The sequence below is a fragment of the Eleutherodactylus coqui genome, chromosome 2 (assembly GCF_035609145.1).
Source record: "Eleutherodactylus coqui strain aEleCoq1 chromosome 2, aEleCoq1.hap1, whole genome shotgun sequence".
Lineage (NCBI taxonomy): Eukaryota > Metazoa > Chordata > Amphibia > Anura > Eleutherodactylidae > Eleutherodactylus > Eleutherodactylus coqui.
This window is the reverse complement of record NC_089838.1, coordinates 240,591,607-240,607,669: the sequence shown is the minus strand read 5'-3', so window position 1 is coordinate 240,607,669 and position 16,063 is coordinate 240,591,607. Positions and strand designations below refer to the sequence as shown.

The 16,063-nt window shown below is 45.8% G+C and overlaps 1 protein-coding gene across 2 annotated transcripts in view; it reads left to right on the top strand.

Moving 5' to 3' along the window:
• CRTC3 (CREB regulated transcription coactivator 3) overlaps positions 1-16,063 on the top strand; it is a 122,972-nt gene that overhangs the window by 46,046 nt on the left and 60,863 nt on the right. For both annotated transcript variants that reach the window (XM_066592691.1, XM_066592690.1), the window contains exon 3: positions 4,791-4,910. In XM_066592691.1, the coding sequence (XP_066448788.1) occupies positions 4,791-4,910 (120 nt within the window). The remainder of the gene's footprint in view (positions 1-4,790; positions 4,911-16,063) is intronic.

Sequence of the window (16,063 nt, the reverse complement as noted above, 5' to 3'; positions counted from 1 at the left end):
GTTTCTATAACCCGAAGGCAAAAAAACCCCATAGTAATATCCTTTAAAATGTAATCTATATATTATTCAACAAAGACAACATCGAATGATATTTAACACTTTCCAATCCAATTTGTATCCTGGTTTTCCTAGGGGGGTTACTCTTTTTCTGCCGTTACACGGCGCTATCTGCTGGCTAAAGCCAGTACTGCATGAGGTCACACGTTGGATTGGCTCTGACAGCAGAGAGGCTGGCAATATATAGTAAGAGAACCCCGGCGGACGTCTTCCAACATCGGAGCTGTACAGCCTTAAATCCTAATGTCTTCAGAGGTCAGACAGGGGATTGGAAAGGATTAAAATAAAGGGGCAAATGGTGGTAGCAATGAAATGTGACCAGCAGTCATCAATCAGTATTGTGTGTAATTGTGCATATACACACTAAAACATAGGCCTGGATGGCCAACTTCCAAAAGCCTATGTAGAGATTAATAACTCAGCACCACCAAAACCCTAATAAAACCTAAACTATAGCCACCCCGACGTGTTTCGCCTTGCGGCGTCCTCAGGGGGAACAACCAGGGCTTTAGTCTGCGGACGTTTGCAACTTTCTCCTCAGCCGCTCAGCACACCTAGAGCACCTAAAATAGTCTCCCATAGGCGTCAGCAGGTCCCCTCCTTTCCATTATGTGAATGGTCCATACGTTCTGTTGTAAAGCATCTGTCTAAATGCTGATAACTACAGTTCAGTACATTAAGAAAATCTACAATCCTAAAATTAAAACAAGTGAAAAATGAATATATGTTTCACTATCCGGTTTTAAATAGTAAAAAATATACACCAATCATTCCGTTTAAAGAGCCACTCTGGCAAAAACACATTTTTCCATCCCTGATTGCCTATCACACTCTGGATGTCCACTATGTATATTGGTTGCTTCCATGCAGTTCAGCCTACTGTCTGATACTTATCAGGCACAATCTTGTTCTGAGATTTCTGCCTGCTCACTTTCACTATTCTGTGCTATTAGTCCCATGATGTATCATCAGAGCCTGTACCATCTCTGCTGCAGGGAAAACTTTGCCATTACCTTCTATATTCACCTAAATAAGCTACAGACCATAAGTATGCAGTCAGGAGGATGAGCTGTGAGGAGCTGTGTGATTATCAGGAACTGTGATAGGCGTGTCTGTGTCCCCCGCTAAAAAGCTTCTGTGGTCGGGTCCATATTTCAGCATCACACAGAAATTGTGTTGACTGAGAAACTGACTAGTTTGAGAGCACATAAACCAAAGTAAACCTCAGCTGGTCAGAATAGAGATCACATGGAGGAAGCTTCCAGGAGTTTCAGAAAATAAACAAATTAATGCTAACTGATTTATGTATACTGGGTGATATCTATATAACAAATGGAAATGGAAAAAAAATCATCAGAAGTGCAGCGGATTCCGGCTCCGACCACGGACGGTGACCCTGCTGTATTGCGGACGCTTGCCATCAGTCATACGCAGTACTGATTTTTTTATTTTTTTTTTTTTAAATGCTTGTTTTTCCCGTGCCATCGGTAGGCAAAGATGTGGGTACCCGTGGCCTATCCGCGATGTAAATTGTGGATGGGCTGCAGGACAGACAGCCTTCCGCGCAAATGTCTGCAGCAAAATAAAGCATGCTACAATTATTCCTCGCTCGCGGAAATTGCAATTAGTTTCCGCGAGTGTAAGGGGGAAAAGCGAGTTTACATACCTTGCTTTAAAAAAGGTATTTGCTGTGTATCCTCCAAGCAAACGCCAACCGAGGATTTCGCAGCAAAAATCTGTTTTGTGTGCAGTTGGCCTTGTACCAAATCTATAAAAATAATTATATTATATATTTATTTGTACATTTCCTGGGACTCTAACTCCACAGCGCTGTAGGCAACTAGGACATTCCATTTCTGAAGTTGTGCGGGCATATAACATTACACAAGTGACACTGTGGATTGAGGCATGTGAATACAGTATAGAAGGCATTACTACTCACAGTGGACAGCGCAGTGGTCAACCACAGGTGCCTAATTATCACAATTAGTGGTGTCTGGCTAAAATTCATCCACATTGGTGCCGGCGGCTCCACATCCATCCCGCGCAGGTCAGTGCCGGCGGCCCCACATCCATCCTGTGCAGATCAGTGCGGTGGTCTGTAGCTTCCATGAAATATGGAGGCAGAAGACAAAACAGAGCGTCTCGCCCAGGCTCATAAGATGACTGACTTGACCCTAGAAGACTAGCAATATGTGGCATGGCCCAATGCGTCACAGTATTAATTGTTTTGGGCTGATGGTAGAGTTTGTGTGTTGCGCAGACCTCACGAAAAGCCATGGTGGTGTTTCCATATTATTGTGGTGTATGTTCTCAAGGCATGGGTTGGTTCCACTGGTCTGCCTAAAGACGTCATTGGTGTTTGCTACATCTCACTGCTCTGTGACTTCATGTAGCCCCATAATGATGGAATATTCCAGCTGGATAATGCACTGTTCTGTAGGCCTTGATTTGGACAGAATGAGAATTCTGGAGTGTTCCTATGAATGGTGCGGCCTGCACATTCACTTGGCATGAGCCCAGTCGAGTATTTATGATATGTGAAGGAAAGGTCCACTCACGCCCAAGATCCTGCACCTACAAATTCCATGGAGCTGCAGGTGGTTATCTAGAAGGCACAGCTCACCATTCCTCGAGATGTCTTCTATCCACTTGTGGGATCGATGCCATGTTGAGTTGCTGTGTCTTCTTTCGTCCTGTCTAAATGGGACATTAGACTACCAATGCAATGGGTCTAAGTTGTCACAATATGCTTATTGAGTAAAGAGCAGTTAGTTGAGGGGTACATTCAGCTGTGTATTTCTGCCACAAATCAGCAGTGTAATTGTTCTTGCCACGAGTTTTGCTTTAAATTTTTAATTGAAAGGGGTGACGTCTGGTATAGTGACAGAGAACCAGGCCTTCAGCCAGGGAAGACAGTGGGGTTCAAGATGGTCAGGTTCACGGTGGCTCTACCGTCTCTTTTTTTCCAAAAGGCCAATGTGTAGCCCAGCTTAGCCACTAGCAAGGAAGATAAGATGTAGTGGGTTGATTACTACAGATTAGTTATAGATTGTTGTCGTGACGCCAGTGTCCTGAGACAAGTGACAAGTCACTTGCCATGAATAAATGAATCCACAAACAAAAAGGTTTTCAGAACTGGGGACACACTGTTTCCTTTTACTCACTGTTCAACCTTGATTTTTCCAATACAGGCAACGTTACTTGTACTTCTCAACACAGGTATAGATGCTTCTGAACAGATTTGAGCTTTACATTTCCTGATATACTGAAAAACAGAAAGTTCTTTTCTCCAAGGCGCACACATCCTCAGTCGGTTATCTGATGGACATTCTCTTGGGACAGCCACTCGTGTCACACGGCCTTCCACACTCTCTTACAACTGACGCTAGCTGTAGCTGATTTCTGGTGTTTCCTCTCTGTGTGGTTCAGTGGGGGAGTGTGTGGCACTCATACACCCACACCATCTCCTAGAAAGCGCCTCCTAGCGGAAGAGACATGAGCGTGGCTAAGCACCGACAGGAGCATCAGCCCATCTCTTCCACGCGCACCTCCTTCACCGACCACCAACTAATGAACTCTTCTCTCCCTTCTCTTCAAAACTCCTCCCCCAATCCTCAAACTACCAATAACATCACACCATTCAGGATAGGGAGACAAATAGACTTATACAAGGTTGACATCAATCACATAAAGACAAACAGGCTTACAAGTGATGAAGGCACCCTAACTTTTGGTCACACTGTCATACTGTGTGGACACTATTGACAAGAGAAATGGAAGCCTCCATTGTACTTTTATTCTTAAAAGTCCAAGAGGAATAATAGAGGAGCTACACATGGTAGCATAGTAAGTTAAGATGCTCCAGGGTTGTAATTCTATAGGGTATAGAAGCAGTAGCTAAAACAAACACGTTGGGAGAGCTGACCGCTTCTTTTGTAAAGGGCCACTATGGCTAAACACATTTTTCCATCTTTGCTGCCCTCACCTTATTACTTGTCACACTCTGGAGATTTCCCATGTTATATTGCAGTCCCTTCCATACAGTGCACCCACCTGTCTGATACATATCACACACCATCTTGATATGTCCCTGCTCACTTTCTCTATTCTTTACTAAGCTCTCAAAATGCACTAGTACAGCATCACCTGACCAGTTGGAGCTAGTACCATCTCTACCTTCTAGGAGGACACTGCTTTTAACTTCTGTGTACTATTTTCACCTAAATAAACTACAAACGATAAGTATACAGTCAGGAAGATGAGCTATGATCTCTTTCATTATAACTGTGTGACAAGAGCTGTGTGATTATCTTCAATAACTGTGATATGAGTATCTTCCCCCCAACCCCCACCATGAAGTGCTTGTGTGGTAGAGTCTATGTAACATTATCAAATAGTTTCAGATAGAAATTAATAACTAACCAAGTAAATACTAGCAGGCTTGTATATACTAGGGGACTAATTACATAATGAATGAATAAAAGAAAAAAATCACTGGAGTGCCCCTTTAAATCTAAGTAGAGGATTTCCAAGGTTGGGTATAGTCTACCCATTTTTTACTTGTAGCTGGGGCATTGCACCAGTGGCTGCAGGAATGATAAGACCTAGAAGCTGCTTTTGAAAGTGAAATAAGACAGACCACATTTGAACATTTTAGTATTTATGACGCTTGTTGGTGTTGTTGTTTTAGCACTGCTAATGTCTCTTCTTTCTTTTTTTTTTTTTCATAGGCTTCCTTTCACCCGACGGATAATATACGAGGTATGAGGCACCATGGGCTGGTGGAGAGGGTTTCACGCAATCGCATGCATTCTCCTATGCATAGACCCGTAGAGAAGCACGGACGTCAAATATCCTTTAAAGTTTATGAAAAGGGCAAATAGTAGCTGGTTGTAGCGCCGGCGTTCCTGTAGGCACTGTATAATTTCACTTCTTCTTAGGGCTGCTGCAATTCATGTAAACAATGAAATCTTGTCCGGCTTCCAGGCCATTAGCATACGTCTTCCAGCAGCGAGCACTTATCCCATTAGGATATGACTCTGAGCATTTTATTTACTCTACAGCACACTTTCTAACCTTTTTGTGGCATTGCACTTGTGCTTGTGTTTTATAGTATTTTCACTTGCAATTAGATTTAGAGGTAAAGATTTAATTCCCCTTTTGCTGATATCTTTTAAATAGTGTTTTATGCATAATTATATATTCATGCTGTGTGTCAGCATGGTGATTCTGGTATTTTTTAAATGTAATATTTGGTTAAAAAAAGTGAAGATTTTTGTCAGGAACGGTCAACAATTTTGTAACTATGGAAAAACTAGCTGAAAAAATGGCTACTTAGTTTTCTCCTAATGTAAGCTAGGACCTATCTGCATATATCTTTACAGGCATGCTATGACAGCATTTGCATTTATAATGATTTTTTTTTTTGTTGGCCAGAATATCCAGCAAGCACATAATATCTGTGACTACTTTTTAAAGGCATTGTCACACTTCTAGCTGTTTTTCTGCAGGATGAAGACAGCTCTGTAAATTACACGGTGGCCTGGGTTGGTATTGCAGGCTGAGTCCTGTTGAAGTGATTGGCACTCAGCCTGCAGTATCATCCACGGCCACTGCACAATGTTTAGAGCTGCCTGCATCCTGTAGCAAAACGGGTAGAGGTGAGACAACCCTTTTTTTTTTTTTTTTTTACTAACTGCATTCTCGTCCGAGCAGGCTCAGGGGGCGGAGAGTGAGAGAGATATCTCTCTCTCCCCTGCCCCCCCCCCCCCCCGAGCCTGCTCGGACGAGAATGCAGTTACTCGAGAAGAGCGATGCTCACTCGAGTAACTGCCTTATCCGAGCGAGCGAGCTCGTCTCTTGTTGTCCAGCTATTAACTATTGATAGCCTATTCTTAGGGAAGGCCACCAGTAGTAGGTCTGCGGGGGTCCATCACCAGGGATCTAGTCTGATCCGCTGTTAACTAGGCTCATGCACTGTGCTGATTTCTACAGAAAGCAGACTGCCTGTAATACCAAGGTGGGCCACTGGGAATGGAGCAAAGCTACTATTCACTCCAATAGGTACTTTGCTTGCAATACCAAGGCTGACCACAGCAGTAGGAACAGCGCTGTCTGCTTCCTGCAGAAATTGGTTCAGTGCTCAAGCACACTGGCTTGGTGGGCAACTGATCGACAGGGTCACAGGCGGCAGATGCCTGCTGACATACATTTTGATGGCCGTCAATGGCTTACAACAGGCAACCTCTTTGAAACTGGAAGTCTACGCTTCAGTCACATAATGATGGCTTTGTTTCAGACTCATTGTGGTGTAGATTCTGAAAATTGTGCCAAATATTTCTGGACCCAGCTGCAGAGTGGTGGCACATGTATGCCTTCCATATACTTGCGTTGGGCGTTCTTATGGATGGGCTGACGTATGGTTAATTGGCCTCTCAAATGATAGTCAGCTGATTTGTGCATGCTTGATTTTTTTCCTTGCTAGCATCTGTCATTTTCACTATGATTTGTTGTATTAATGTTTATGGATGTTGAATATTTCTGGTTGTCTGTTTCCCCTTGAAAACCATTGTGGCAGTAATGGCTCGAAGCTAAAAGTACATATTGCTGGAGATTGGGTGTGAGAACTGAAAGCCTAACCTTATAGGAATGTAGCGTGTGTAGCTGACATACGCAGGACTGACTATCCACCATCCAACAAACATTGGGGTGCTTTCACATGTCACTGACTTGCTACAGATTTTATTGTGGATTTTGGTTCAGATCTGCAGTAGATGTCACCATTTTCAGATTGAAAGACTGAAATCTGCTGCAGATCTGCACGAAACCTGCAGCAAATCGGCAATGTGTAAACTCACCCTTATTATTTGTCTCTATTTATTTATTTATTTATTTATTTATTTTGTTTTTGTTTTTCTTTGTTTTTTATGCTACCTGTGCAAACTTTGAACATACAAAATATTCCTGAAGATCCAAAATATTCTTCCCCCTCCATGAGAAATCCATTGTATGTATAGTGGCGGATCAGTGCACTCTTGTGCTGGCCGGTGTGTTAGATAGTGAGATAACGGCTATGATAACATACGGTAGGTTTATCCAAGGCTTATGAGTGACCCTGACCCAGAAGCTACTTTTATGCATACTGAGCATTGTGCAATAGAGGTCAAACAATCCCTTTATGCCTGGAAAGGTAAGACTTTAGCTCTATGAATTTATTTAGCACCAAGCTCGAGGAATGCAGAAAAACTTTCCCAGTTTTATTTTTCTTGAGAAGTTTTCCTGCTTTCCCAAGACTGAATCTGTTCTCATTTGACCTGCTAAATATATGGCTGTCTCACGGAACTCCAGGCAATAAATCTTAAGGCCACAGAATGGGAATGCTTATTTTATACACTGAAGTGCCTCTTTAGTAGAGAGCCTCATCTAATAGTGCATTTGTAGCATTAATTCCACTAGGTGATGAAATCATTCCTTTGGTCCATGCGGACAGGATAGCTTTTTGCAGTTGCAACAGATTGGATGGAGGTACTGACATGCTCTGAACAGCTAACAGGAAGGGTTCATCAGTTCATGCTGCTTGTGCCAAATTCTGGGTCTACCACAGTGCAACAGAAATCTGGATTCATCGAACGGGGCAATGTTTTTCTGCTACGTAGTGATCAGTTTTGCATTCTTTTGCCCACTGGAGTCTTGCCTTTCTGTTTCTAGTTGACCACAATGGCACTCTAACTAGTTGTCTGTTATAGACCATCTGTGCTAAGGAATGACAAAATTGTGGGTTTGGACATGTCAGTTGGAGCACCAGCGTTGTACTATGCTACCATTCGTGGCATCCTCCTCTCATTTCCTTGTTGATGCCTTGTTTACGTAATGGGATCTCCTTCCGCTGGATGTTTTTCCTCGATCACACCTTCTCTGTATGACACTCTTGCATGGGAAATCTCCACAAGGTTGGCAGATTTTTATTTTTTTTCCATTCTAATGTGAATTCAACATGTGGCGCAGAGTGTTAGGGCAGCAGAAATGCAGTCCTAAGCTCTCGCTCACGACCTAAAGGTTGTGGGCTCAATCCTCGCGTGGTTCAGATAACCTCTAGGTTGACCCTGCCTTTCATCCTTTCGAGGTCGGTAAAATGAGTACCCAGCTTGCTCAGGGGTAAAAGATGACTGGGGAAGGCAATGGCAAACCGCCCTGCAAAAACAGTCTGGCAAGAAAACATCACAATGTGAAGTCACCCTAAGAGTCAGTCATGACTTGGTGTTTGCACCAGGGGACTTTACCTTTTACCTTAATTTTATTTCATACAGAAACTGATCCACTTCCTCATTTGATTCTAAGTGCATTTGTGGGCCACGGGTCTAATTATATATCCACAGCACCGCACCAAGCTACATTGCTTCCCTCATCTCAATTCACCAAGCAGCCCGCGCCCTCCACTCTGTTAACGAAACCAGATTTAGTGCCCCTTTAATTTGAACCTCTCATTCCCGCCTCCAAGACTTCTCCACAGCAGCACCAGTCTTCTGGAACGCACTACCCAAAACTATCCGGACAATCCCCGGCACACAAAACTTCAGGCGTGCTTTAAAAACTCACCTCTTCAGGGAGGTGTACCATATCCCCTAAACCAAACCCCTCTGTACTCCACCTGATAACATGCTCACTGTCCCACTGACTGCTATCCCTGCTAGCCGCAATCAACTGCCCCCTGCAGTCATACCGATTTTAGCCACTATACGGCTCAATTTTGACCATCGTCTGTGTATAGCATCCCTTACTCTCCACCTCTCCATACTGTGCACATCCCCAGCCCCTTTACCTTCTGTATCACCCTATTATCTGTAGTATGTAAGCTCGTTAAAGCAGGACCCTCACCCTTAGGCCTCCTTCCCACGAGCGTGACGGGCTCCGCCGCGTAATATTACGCAGTGAAGCCCGTCACGGCGCCCCCCAGAGCCCCTATACTTACCAGCGGACAATAGCGTGAAGACGCTTCCCCGCCCACCGCCGTCGCGTCGTGTGACACGCCCACCGCGTCACGTGACGCGGCCGGCAGTGTCACGTGACGCGGCCGGCAGTGTCACGTGACGCGGCCGGCAGTGTCACGTGACGCGGCCGGCAGTGTCACGTGACGCGGCCGGCAGTGTCACGTGACGCGGCCGGCAGTGTCACGTGACGCGGCCGGCAGTGTCACGTGACGCGGCCGGCAGTGTCACGTGACGCGGCCGGCAGTGTCACGTGACGCGGCCGGCCGCGTCAAATGACGCGCCGGCCGCGTCAAATGACGCTGCGGCGGTAGGCGGGGAAGCGTTTTTTCACGCTATCTCCCGCTGGTTACAGCGGGAGATAGCGTGAACAGACGGCTTCCATTGACTGCAATGGAAGCCGTCAGCGCGTACAGCCCGTCCTCACCCGCAGCAAATAGAGCATGCTGCGGGTGAGGACGGGAGAAATCGCAGTGCGTAATTCCGCGGTGGAATTACGCATCGTGAGCATTGTGCTATTAGGTTCAATAGAACCTAATAGCAGGGGGCCACGCAGCGGATTTTTGCCGCGAATTTACGCGGCGTAAATCCATTCGTGGGAAGGAGGCCTTAATGTCTCCATCAATCAATTACTACATGTAACTGTGGTCTTGTTTTTATTTCCCCTGTACTGTAAGCGCTGCGGAATATGTTGTCGCTATATAAATAAAGATTATTATCATTATTATTACCGTAGATACCTGCGTATAAGACTACCTTTTAACCCCGAAAAATCTGCTCTGGAGTCGGGGGTCATCTTCTACGCCGGCTATACAATAAAAAAAAGTGTCAAAAAAAAAAATCTGTACTCTCCTCCCCCGGCGTTCTGCGGTGCTGCTGTAGGCTGTCGCTCCCTCCTTGTCCTCGACAGAGCATTGCTTTCTGGATGTGGGGCTTAAAATCCCCGCCTCCAGAAAGCTAATGCTGTGATTGGCTAACACACGCGGCATCAGCCAATCAGTCATTCAATGACCTCATTAAATGGCTGTGATTGGCTGACGCTGTGTGAGTTAGCCAATCACAGCCATTCAATGACGAATCTATGAGGCTGGCGGTCAGAAGCGCCGCATTGTCTAACATGGCCAGACGGGCGGTCTGGCTGAAAACATGGAAAGCAGATACGGCTTCCAAAGGAAGGCCGTGTAGCATCCCGTTTTCATGGCCAGCACATCTTTGGCGCGGACTTGGAGGAGATCCTGAAAAGAGCTACCGACAGGACCCACAGTTTCCCGGACCAAGCAAGAACGGGATTTCCCCACAAACGTCAGCCATCCTTCAAGCCATACCGAGGCAAAGGAAAGATGGGGCGCTGGTCCTACCCCAAAGGAGGCAGGGGTAAGACAAAAACAACCCCTTCCCCTGTAGGCAAGTACCAGGTGGGGGGCAGACTATTGAGCTTTTCCCGGGAATGGCAGGGGATTACAGACAACCCGTGGGTCCTGCAGCTCATAGCCCAAGGGTACAGAATAGAACTCTTCACCGGGCCCCCCAGAGTCACCCCCATGCAATCGCCCGCCCTGCAGGATATCTTTAAAAAGTGAAATTTCTAAGCTGCTACAGATGGGGGCGGTAGTCCGGGTCCCCACAGTAGAACAGGGCTTGGGGTTCTACTCACCCCTATTTCTGATCAAAAAAACGAACGGCAGTTTTGGATGATCCTTAATCTGAAGGGCCTGAACAGGTTTATTACCTACAAAAGGTCTAAGATGGAAACCGTCAGGTCTGCAGTAACTCTGATCAAAAGAGGGGACTTTGAGTACCATCGATCTAAAGGACGCGTACTACCACGTCCCAGTCCTGCCGGAACATCACAAGTACCTGCGGTTTGCCATCAGGATGGGCAGCCATGTACACCATTTTCAATTCCAGTGCCTACCCTTCGGAATTTCAACGGCACCCAGGATATTCTCTAAAATAGTGGCAGAGATGGTGGCGCATCTCCATGTGGCAGGCATAAACATTGTCCCATACCTGGACGATTTCCTGGTAATTGCATCTTCGTTGAAGATCCTTAAAGAGGATACCAGCTGAATCAGCTCCCTATTTCAGAGACTGGGGTGGATAGTTAACCTCCCTAAATCTAGTCTTCTCCCTGAGACACGAATGACCTTCCTGGGGGTACAGATAGACTCAGTGTCTCAGACCTTGTCTTTGCCTCCACCCAGGCAGGAAAACCTTAGGCTGGCAGCACAGAAATGCGGCCAGAAGAAACAAATAACGATTAGGGACGCAATGAGGCTCCGGGGCCTCATGCCCTCCTGTATCGGCATTATTCCTTGGGCCCAGGCGCACTCAAGGACGCTACAGAGAGGCACCCTGGGCAACTGGGACGGGGCAACAACCTCTGTGGACAGCAGAATGCCCGTGTCATTATTGGTCACAAGGTCCCTCCGCTGGTGGCGGTCAACTGGCAACCTAGAGGCGGAGTCCCCATGGGTGGCAGAGCCCTTCATCTCTGTAGTCACCGACGCAAGCCAGTCTGGCTGGGGAGCGCAAGTGGGGCAGCATTTGCTCCAGGGCAAATGGGGTCCAACATCGCGTGCCCAGACCTCAAATTTCAGAGAGCTTAGGGCCATCTGGGAGGCGCTTCACAGAGCTCAGGATATCCTGAGACATGTTAAGATCTTCTCTGATAACGTGACCGCCGTTTCACTTATTCGCCACCAGGGAGGCACCAGAAAACTTTCACCTGCTGAAATTAACAGCCCGGATCTTCCGATGGGCCGAGTCCACGGTACAGTCCCTGACAGCGGTCCATCTCAAAGGATCCCAGAACCTGACAGCCGACTTTCTCAGTCAAAGACGCCTAGACCCCGGGGAATGGTCTCTAAATCAAGAGGAATTTCGTCTCATTACAGAAACCTGGGGCAGTCCACAGGTGGACCTGTTTGCGAGCAGCAAAAATTCAAAATGCCCCGCCTATTTTTCCCTAGATCCGAGGGACAAGGCCGAGGGGTTAGACGCTTTTTCCCAGAGTTGGGATTTCAGTCTGGCGTACGCCTTCTCCCCCCCCCCCCCCCCTACCCCTGATCCCGAGAGTTCTTCAGAAGGTCCAGCAGAGCAACATCACACTGATCCTGATCGCCCCACACTGGGGAAAAAAGGGCATGGTTTCCGGTGCTCCTAAAGCTCGCCATCTCGGAGCCAATCCGCCTTCCATCCAGGAAGGACCTTCTAGCGCAGGGCCCAGTTCTTTGCCCCAACCTAGAGAGACTGAACCTCGCGGTGTGGATATTGAGGAACAGACGCTACTAAGACAAGGTCTGTCCTCCAGAGTTATCGCGACTCTACGCCAGTCCCGAAAACCTGTAACCTCAGCTATTTATAATAAGATCAGGAAAAAATTCTCCTCCTGGAGGGGGCTGGAAGTCTCCAATCTTGACACTTTGGTGGCGGAGATTTTGGACTTCCTCCAGGAGGGTCTAGATAAAATCCTGAGACCAGGAACCCTGAAAGTACAGGTATCAGCGCTCTCGGCCATTCTAGACCAACCTTTGGCAGATCATAGACTGATCCGCAGGTTCATGAAAGCGGCAGAAAGAATGAGGCCAGTTAGCCGTAGTACGGTCCCCCCATGGGACCTGAACCTAGTTCTCCAAAGCCTCTGCAAAGACCCCTTCGAACCTATCGATCATATTCCAATTAGGTTCCTCACGTTTAAAACTGTGTTCCTGGTAGCTATCACAACAGCGAGGCGCGTAAGCGAGTTCCAGGCCCTATCTTGTAAAACACCTTACCTATTAGTCCAGGACGATAAGGTCATACTAAAAACAGACCCCTTTTTCCTTCCAAAGGTAGCCTCAAAATTCCACAGACAGCAAGAAAGTATTCTCCCATCCTTCTGTCAAAATCCCCAAAACGATAGGAAAAGAGACTACCATAGCCTGGATGTAAGGAGGGCCATTCTATGCTACCTAGAGCAGACATCATCCTTTAGGAAGGCTGACTGTCTTTTGTTCAATTCCAGGGGCCGGGCAGAGGAAGAGTGGCTTCTAGGAGGTCCATTAGCCGCTGGATAAAATCCACCATCCAGCAGGCCTACTCTTCCTGCAACTGAACTATCCCGGAAGGACTCAAGGCCCATTCAACCAGGGCAGTATCCTGCTCCTGGGCAGAGAGGGCTATGGCGACGCCGGACCAAATTTGTAAGGCAGCCACATGGTCCAACCTGCACACATTCGCAAAACATTACAGGCTGAATGCGGACCTCTCCTCCGATCTCATTCGGGAGAAAGGTCTTGCAAGCAGTGGTCCCTCCCTAATGAAATAATCTGGTATACTCCAGGTATGCCGTCAGGATGACGCCGGGGAAAAGGAGTGAATTTCTTACCGAAAATTCCTTTTTTCCGAGTCATCCTGACGGCACGTATTTCCCTCCCAAAAAATTCACACGTTTATGCGGGCACGAATCTGTAGCCCAGAGGCTCCTATGTCGGACATTTCCCTTTATGCGGTAAATTTGTGCATATTATCCTTGGTTTAAGTCCGGGTAAGCTACCCTCTTTTTGTTTATGTTCATATGGAACTAACCATGTTATTTTTTTTCGGAGCAAATAAATATCTTCCTTGGTTAACCACGACATGTCCATGTAAGTAAGTTAGAAGACACTGGTGAATGGGAGGCGGGAAGAGCCTTTTGAAGTCTCTTGCTTCCTGTCCCTACGAGGTCAAGGTGCAACCTCCATGTCTGCCGTCAGGATGACTCGGAAAAAAGGAATTTTCGGTAAGAAATTCACTCCTTTTCCGCCTGCAAGGTATAGTCATTTGCGCATGGCAAACAGACGCACTGACTGAAATGGCTAATATCAGATGTGTTCTTTTTCCAGCTGTATTACGCAGCGTATAGCGCACCCCTTCTTCATTGACTTCTGTGGGGATTCTTGGTGTGCAAATACACAGAATAGTAAAGCATTCTGTTTTCTTTCTTTTTTTTTTTTGTGCGGCTGAGATGCGTGCGCACAATACGGAAATGTGAACAAACCCATTGAAATTAATAAGTTTCATTCTCTGCGCACATACTCCCTGTGTGAAGCCGGCCTAATAAAGTGGAGATTAAAAAATGCCTTTTGCATGTGCTCTTAATTTTGTGTATTTTTTTTTTTTGTCTAGACATAAACTACATTTTATGCATTTATTAGATTTTGGTTCTATTTTGCTGGCATTTTGACAGGTAAGTGATGTATATTAAGTGATTCACCTTTTCTGAAAGGTATTGCATTTTTTTCTTTTTTTAATGACTGAGCCTTCTCAATTCTTTGTTGGCTGGCTAACGTCTTTTAATGCCAAGTTTCAACCTGTAACCTCTAATTTTCTACTAATACGTATGTAATGTATGTTGGAACTTGCACTTCTGAGATGAGGCACACTGTTTGCTTGGTAAACATGGCTGGCCAACCTTACTCATTCATACGTGTTTGGTGGACTGCGGTGGCTTGACACCAAGCGGTAATGAAGCTAGAGGTAACGCTGAAATAAACCTCTCCGATGGAATGGCGCAGGGAAGGATCCAAAAACTTTCTGATGTGGTTTTTGGAAGCAGTTGGTAAAAAATAAATGCACAGAGAGCTGATGGAATTGCAAAGTGCTTTTCCCAGATGTCTGTTCTTGCAGATATGTAGCAGTCTTTATTTGACTAAACCCTGGCTAATTATACTTACGAGGGGGAAGAATATTCAGTAGGAATATTATAGTTTCGTCTGCTCTAATGCATTTAGCCTAATAATGAAAGTTTTTTTTAGTTATTTATTGGATCACCAGGCAATTAATATTTAGTTTCTCTAACATCAAGTAACCATACACATCTGAAGTTACTGTTTGGCTGTTAGTTCAGTCACCATCTGAGAATTAAAAATGACAACCACTATGATCATTATTACAGGGTCATTCCAGGACAATTCACCCAAGTGGTAACACCAGACCATATGCCACTTTTGCAAAACTTTGCACATTTTGTTACTAGAATCTCAATTTTCAGACTCATCGGGTCATGGGGTCAATTTTCTGAAGGTCACAGAGAACCATTATTTTGGTAATCTGTCTCGGAAACTATTGAGCATAGAAAGATGTGCAAGGTGCCATTCTTTTCAGAATATGTAGATTTATAACCTTTTTCTAACACTGTAATTCCTATACAAGTTAAAGTAAAATTGGAACAAAAATGTTAAAAACTATTTTTTGGAACTGAGCCAGCCCAGAGGGCTGAATAAAAAAATCTTAGAAATATATAACATATTCCCCATACATTGACGTTTCTTACCATGAATTCACAGAAGCTGCTGTCAATCTAGTGATTTTAACCTAGGCTGAGGCTCAATGGAAGAGCTACACAAGCAAGAAATGACATTAATTAATGACTGTTAAAGGGGTTGTCCCGCGCCGAAACTTTTTTTTTTTTTCTTTTTGCATAGGCCCCCCGTTCAGGGCAGGACAAACCCAAGGGATGTGTTGAAATTTAAAAATAAAAATTTACTTACCCGAATCCCCTCTCTGCAACTTCTTCCTTCTTTTCCTCCAAGATGGCCGCCGGGATCTTCACCCACGAAGCACCGTGGGTCTTCTCCCATGGTGCACCGTGGGCTCTGTGCGGTCCATTGCCGATTCCAGCCTCCTGATTGGCTGGAATCGGCACACGTGACGGGGTGGAGCTACACGATGACGCGTAGGAGGGGGCGGAGCCAGAACGCCGCTCGTGCCCGGACCGATCAGAAGGGAGAAGACCCTTCTGCGCAAGCGCGTCTAATCGGGCGATTAGACGCTGAAATTAGACGGCACCATGGAGACGGGGACGCCAGCGCAGGGAAGGTGAGTATATAACTTCTGTATGGCACATATTTCATGCACGATGTATATTACAAAGTGCATTAATATGGCCATACAGAAGTGTTTAACTTAACTTGTCATCGCGGGACAACCCCTTTAAGCTGAACAAATTGTATGTCCAAAAGCAAATTTCTCACCCAATTCACGATGTGAAGCATATT